This window comes from Austrofundulus limnaeus, unplaced genomic scaffold (assembly GCF_001266775.1).
Source record: "Austrofundulus limnaeus strain Quisiro unplaced genomic scaffold, Austrofundulus_limnaeus-1.0 Scaffold423, whole genome shotgun sequence".
NCBI lineage: Eukaryota > Metazoa > Chordata > Actinopteri > Cyprinodontiformes > Rivulidae > Austrofundulus > Austrofundulus limnaeus.
In genome coordinates this window covers 433,698-440,819 of record NW_013952825.1, presented here as the reverse complement: position 1 = coordinate 440,819, position 7,122 = coordinate 433,698, and the positions used below count along the sequence as shown (strand labels likewise).

Sequence of the window (7,122 nt, the reverse complement as noted above, 5' to 3'; positions counted from 1 at the left end):
GAGACGAAACGTTTCATTAGAGAAGAACCCGTCCAGAAGACCTATACTATTTTTGTCTTTTTGTTTTTTTATATACAATATAAAACAAAGAATACACAAATCAAAATAAACTGAAAGGTAGCAGAATAATAAATCTTAAAATGTCTAATTTTTAATGTATAATTTTATTCAAATAAACTTCTCAGAGTCACACAGTTTCACATTTAAACCTTCACTGAAACGTCCTGAATGAATGTATGAATAGCCAAAGTAATCCCTCTCTACAAGAGTGGTGAGAAATGTTTACAAACTATAGATTGAAATCATTGTTACCAGTTTTCAAATCATTTGGAAAAGTTGTTTGTCACCAGATTAGATCAGTTCATTGACAAACAAAATATTTTAAGTAAAAYTCAGTATGGTTTTAGAGCTAATAACTCAACATCAATGGCTCTCATTGACATAATTGAACACATAACAACAGCTGTTGATCAAAAACAATACTGTGTCAGTGTTTTTGCATTTGATACCATTGACCACAGTATTCTTCTTGAGAAATTAAACAAACATGGCATAAGAGGTTTGATACTGCAGTGGGWATCAAGTTATTTAACAAATAGGAAACAGTTTGTACAAARTAATGATGATAGTCGCAGCTAGATAGTCTGAACTTTCTAATATTGTATGTGGGGTTCCACAGGGTTCTGTACTGGGATCAAAGTTGTTTCTTCTATATATTAATGACTTGTATCAAGGTTGTTCAAAGGTTTTATTTGCAGACAACACCACATTTTTTTGCTCGGGTAAAAACATAAAACAGATGTTGGAAATGATGGAAATGTGAAGTTTTTGGGAGTCATCGTTGACAAAAAAAAACTGACGTGGAAACCTCATATAAATGACTTAAACCAAAAAAAACCAAACACATTTGACGGACAGGTGCACTTCAGTAAAAGGTATAAGACCATGGAATTATCTGGAAAATGATTATAAAAGCTTTGGATCAATTAATTCCTTTTAAAAAACGATCAAAGCAAAATTGTTAAAGAAATATGAAATTGTTTAATTTGTATTTGTATGAGGTACTGTTTGAGGAGTTGAATTTTTTGTTTTGTTTTATCGTTTGAAATTAATATAATTTTTGGTAAAGAGGAGCAGATATAAGATTTTTTTTCCTTCTGCTGCCTTTCATTTTATTTTACTTGTATTGTTTTGTTGTATGTAATGTTTTGTTTTTTAAAATGAAATGAATAAATACTATAATAACAAAAATAATGTCTTTTTAAAGGCAGCAGCCCTGAAGGCCCAGTGCGCCGCCTCCTCTCTCTGATTAGGCGTCTGGAATGTAGAGCTGGTGACCGAGCGTCTACGTCAGCGTTGACCCAGCAGCTCCTTCAGTCGGACACGATGCAATTACAGCTCTGGGAAGGAGGACACCGTTTTCTTTTCTCTGTTTTTAACTCCTCTAAGTTTCATTTCATCTTGAGAGCTGTGAAACCCCACCGAGACGCTGCGTCTACAGAACGTTAGCAAACGAAGCGGGGAGGGAGGCNACCTAAAGTTGAGGGGGAGGCCGATCAGGAATGATTGTCTCTGTTGGCAAAGACGTCAGCGTTTGGTCCTCTTTGTTTCTTCACACGGTTACATCAGAGGCTTCACTTCTGTTTGAAAGGAATTTGTGACACGGCTCAGCTCCCCTTCACAGAACCCAAAACAGAAAATATGAAACGGTGCGACTCTTCCTGCGTTACGAAGCGCTGATGTTTAAACATTTCAAGACACTCAGAACCTCAGACGGTCAAAGGTCGTGAAGCGCCTGAGACACKCGGCAGGAAAAAACTCCTGTTGTTAAACCTGTGACCTGTTTCTGACCTTACAGAGATGATTCAAAATGATAGCATTTACAAAAAAATTAAATATTAAATCTGATACAATAATAACAACTGTTCTTTAACCCACAAGCAAACAAACAGCTCAGCCTATAAGTRCATGGTTTAACATTTACACTATAAATCATTACTGAATTATTTTCTTATAGCAGTTAACTGACTTTAAAATGTATTTGACTTGTGTTTAACACACTAAACTAAGAAGTAAATATTCAAAACAAACTGTATACTGACATTTTTATCAAAAAACATAATCCAAAGCAGCAACATGCCAATATCAGCTAGTAGCTAAAGGCTGCTAACCTGTTAGCCACCTGTAAGTTACATCCTATTACTGATAAAACTGATACAAAGAACAAAAATGTWTTATAGACCTAACAAAGTGACAACATCTGCTATTTTTTCTACATCGGCTACTATAGCAAACTTAGCCAACAGCTAGTTACGCCACATTAGCTAAACAACAAATTTAAAAAGAACTAAAATTAAAAATATAAAAATGTTTTCTTTGTCTTCTACTTTTTCTACATCAGCKACTGTAGCAAATAGCTGCTAACCCGTTCTTTCACTTCCTTCACATTAGCTTCTGCGGTTGTTAGCTAGCCCTCGTTAGCTCAACCACTGATTTAAGAAACATAAATATTTCTATTCTATGCAACAGCTTCTATTTTTTACTTTAGCCACTGGTGCTAATGACTGATGACCTGTTATATTGTTTGCTCACTAACAACGCTGAAGACAAGAAAATGTCTAGACTTAAATATGTGACTTATTTTATTCTTTAGCCACTGTAGCTAAAGGCTGCTAATATTTTACATCCCATTAGCAACTACGGAGCAAAGACAACTATTTTAAACCTAAAAATGTGTCAACCTCTACTTATTTTATTCATTAGCCACTGTCACTAAATGCTGCTAATCTGTTAGCCACATCTTGTTAGCGCAACTTAGCTACATAAAACAATRCTAGACCTAAATATGACTACTGCTTTTTTAGTTTTTGTTATTTTTATTAGCCGCTGTCGCTATTGGCTGCTAACCCGTGAGCTATATTTCATTAGCTCAACAATAAAGAAACAGACTTCTACTTATCTTTCAACTTTAGCCACTTTCATTATGGCAGCTAACCTGTTAGCCACTTGTTAGCCACACCCTTTTATGTCAACAACTGATTTAAAATAAGAAAGATGATTTATTGACCTAAATAAGTCCGTGGTAACTCCATGTAAAAACAAACAAACAGCAGAATATTAGCAGGTTTGTGATTTCACACTGACCTGGCAGGGTAAGTGTTCTGCCAGGCGCTGCTCAGGGCATCCATCTCTGCGGGGTTAAAGTCCGGCTGGCCTTCATCGAGCTTTGTGAGGTGCCACGAGTGAGGGCGAGACGCCGGTTCAGAGCGTCTGCGGAGGTAAAACACAGGAAAAGATTCAGAGTCTATACGGTTCTGGACATTAGAACACGGGTCAGGTTCAAAAACACTTTAATTTGCTTCAAACACCTAAAAGAGACGCAAAAAGACAAGATCAGACAGCTTAGGTCATGAGACAGAGCTTCAAGGCCTCTGATTTATTTGTGAGAATCATTACCAACTGATTTTTATCCCTCTGACATCACCGTTTATTTTAAAAAGCCTTATCTAACCAGTTGTGATAACAGACGCTGGTTAGCGTGGCGACTGCGGTAATCTCCCTCTGACCAGCGTCATATTTGACATGTCCCGTTTCTCTGTATTTATTCTCAGAGATAAACAGGAAGTGATTTTATCTGGCTGGAGTTTGGAGACAGGAGACATGAAAGCTGGCACCTCTGGGACCTGGGTAATGACAGGACGTGACTGGAATACCTCAAAACTTTATCAACACTGCTGTACTTACAGAAAGATTCACCTCAGGGTGGAAACCAGTGCATGCAAAAATACGTTTTTTTGTCTTTTTATGGTTCTGTTTACAGAAAAATAATCTTTATATCCCGATTATCTAAAGAATTGAAAGTTATGAAACATTACCAGTGTTCCCACGGATACTTAAAAAGTCTTAAAAGGCATTAAATCTAAAAATAAGGCCATAATTAGCCTTAAAATGTCTTAAATCAATCTTTTAGAGGTCTTAAACATGTTGTAATATGATGATTGTTCTGTGCTAAAATAAACATTTGAGTAAAAATGTTGCTTTTTCTTTTTTTCATTTGTTTATTGTGAAATTGGTCTTAAATTTCATTTCAAGTGGCATTAAAAAGTCTTAAATTTTTTTTGCCTTAAGCCGTTGGAACCCTGATTACAAAAATCCACTTTGAATTCTAAATATTAAACCAGAGCAGGGGCGGCACAAACAAGGTGGCCTTGGGGGGGCTCTGCTCACCTCCGTGTAATCTGGCGGGCCTCCACAGGTGCCACCCCTCTCTCAACAGGGAGGTTTTTATCAAAACTTTCAGGAAATTATCATTTAAAGATACGTCTACAGCTGATAAAATTTTGGAGCCAAAATCTTTCCAAGACGGCTAACACCYCCAAAAGATCGTAGAACCCGAAAACGGTGACGATTCAGTCTGTTTTACAAGAATATATTGATACGCTGAAATATCGCGATATTTAATTTCCTATTCCATCGATTTTTAATAGAAGCCGACTGAATGGATGTTGTAAGAAAAAATGTTAAATACAAATACAGTTCTCATAAAAATAAACTGAATTTAATCCATTTTGTGCATTTGGACAAAAAACGGCATTAAACCCCTTTTGATTACAGTATCATAATATAATCATAATATATCATATCACCAAATTATTGCCAATCCACAGCCCTAACAGACAGGGTGTTAAAGTTAGGGGTGGTAGTAGCAGGGAGTCATTCCTGAGTTAGACTCTACTCTTTAGACATCTTTGCTTACATTTTATTATTATTATCAGTTGTGATTCGTTTCCCATCCAAGTCATCTCAACTTTGCCATGCTTCTCCTCCTGCATACTTTGTCCTAGAGCTGCCATTGTAATTTGTATCTGTAAAGCTCCTGTGCCAAATGATGGCTATGCCTTTTGGTGCCTGTACAACTTATAGTTTTTGAAATATTAATGTTTAATATTTTTCCCAAAAATCATATATTGGCAGTAATTGGAGCCTTGTTTTGGTCCAATACTGCCCCCTGCTGTATCTACTCAGTACTGAACCATAGTTTAATAATATTTAATCTCAATAGTTCAGTGTTTACAATACTAATATGATTGTATTTTGATGTTTTACTATAATATTGTCCTAATATTGCTCTCCTGCTGTAATACTGTATATTGCAGTTTAGTGTCAACAATTGCATTGGCAATGTGGCCTCTTTCTGCACGCATACAAACCAACCCTTGGCAGTACCCTCTGCCACAGCTCCAATGGTCTCATGGTAAACTCTATGGGCTTTCATGTGGGAGATCAGGGTTCAAAACCCAGCTACAGCAACTTTAACAAAAAATCTCTACAAACTTCATATTGTCACACAATTACTATAATTACAGACACCTGCTGACTTGACAAGCACAAGCTGGCAGAAAACACATTTGAACTTGGTCACATTTCATTCTTAAAGTCCACTGCTGCAGGCAAAGCCATGCTGCAATGACATGCTACACGGCAATGCACACTTGTTTTTACATCGCAAAAACCCATGTCTAGTTATTATTATTATTATTATTATTATTATTATTTGTTAGAATCGACCCCTTTTCTCAACATAAAATGAGTCAAAACTCGTGTGTGATATCAACTCATTTAAAGAATATTAAGCCTTTGTTAGCATGTTGTAAACTGTGGTTTTGTGCTGCCTCTTCACCATTAAAATGCTCTGAAATCATATCAAAATTGAAAACTTAGTCTGAAAAGTCAAAGTCTAGTTCAAAGTTTGACTGTTTGATTGTCAAATACTTCAGCTCATAACTGAGGGTTTGTCTTTAACCTGGTCCGGTTAAACCCAGCACAGGTGTTTTTACCTGGACGTGAACCTGAGGACTTTGGAGAGCAGGTTGTTGACGCTGGACTCGGACGGCGCTCGACAAAGAGTCCTGCTGGACCGGCTCAGCTCCGGTTTCTTCTGCTTCTTCCTCAGCTTGGGGCGGTAAAACACCTCCAGCAGCTCCATCGCTCTGAACTACAGTCCAGTTTCTCTCCTGACGCTCTTTTTTTAAAATATTTTAAACGCTTCTTCTCCTTTAGGAAGTCCCAGAAGGTTCCATTTCTGCACCGTTTAGTCTGCGATCCGGATTTTCTACCAAACTTTATGGCTTCTTTTGTGATTTGAAGCCTTCTTTTCCAGAAAATCAACAACTTCTACTCACGACCTGTTTCCACTCCTGACTCCAGTGAGAAGTGTGGTCCTCTCTCCACCTCCCTCAGAAAAGACTCTCGGTCCTGGATCGTCCCCCCCCCCCTCCTCCGGCTTGTTAAACACGAGCAATCAAGTGTCATTAAGCCGCCGTACGATTAAATCAGGAAGTAAACAGCTCGGCCCGAGGAGCGGCTGCTGATGTGCGAGGTGGAGACAGAGCAGGAGGAAGGAGGACAGATGGGAGGAAGGGCGTGATGAAGACGAGGAGCTCGTTAGGGTGGAGATGGAGAGGAATGATGGGGCTGATAGAGGGATGAGAGGAAACGGTGAGGCAGATAAAGGATGAATAAACCAGACACTTCCTGTTTTACAGCGCAGGAATGAAACAAACTTTTGACACACGGGGAGGWGYAYGYYGAGGAGGAGGAGGASAGATGGAGGGAAATAAAACAGTGTTTTATTGCTTGGATGTGATTCTAACGCTGCAGGGAGAGTCTCATGATGCAGCATGTGGTCCTGAGGAAAACAATGACCTGATTGTTGTCGACTACTGTGAGATAATCACCTCCCTAAAAACTCCCGTTTAATGACAAAAGATCCCTGAGAAGACATCAGTAAAAACCTGTCAGAGTCCAACATCAGCTTAAAGTTGATTAAATTAAATTAGGAACTATTAACCAGTTCATTCTGATCTGAACCAAAACATCATGAACTAGAAGCACTCGGAGAGTGCAAACCTCCMTCAYGGCCAATTTCCCCCATCCTGTAAGAGTTAACGCACAAAAACAGAGATGGAAACACATTTGTTGAATAAGTTCTGATGCAGTGAACATTTAAGCAGGCAGTATGCACGGGATTTGTTCCCAGTGGAGTCTAATGTGAAAAAAAAGTCAGGCTCATCACTAGGGGTGTAAGAAAATATCGATACACTGAAATATCGCGATATTTCA

At 38.1% G+C, this 7,122-nt stretch overlaps 1 protein-coding gene across 2 annotated transcripts in view; it reads right to left on the bottom strand.

The window, feature by feature from the left end:
* Positions 1-3,270, bottom strand: part of shroom3 (shroom family member 3) — a gene marked incomplete at its 5' end in the record, with an annotated part of 24,177 nt that extends 20,907 nt beyond the window's left edge. For both annotated transcript variants that reach the window (XM_014024444.1, XM_014024445.1), the window contains 1 exon segment: positions 3,145-3,270. In XM_014024444.1, coding sequence (XP_013879898.1) covers positions 3,145-3,270 — 126 coding nt within the window.
* Positions 3,271-7,122: the final 3,852 nt, after the last annotated feature.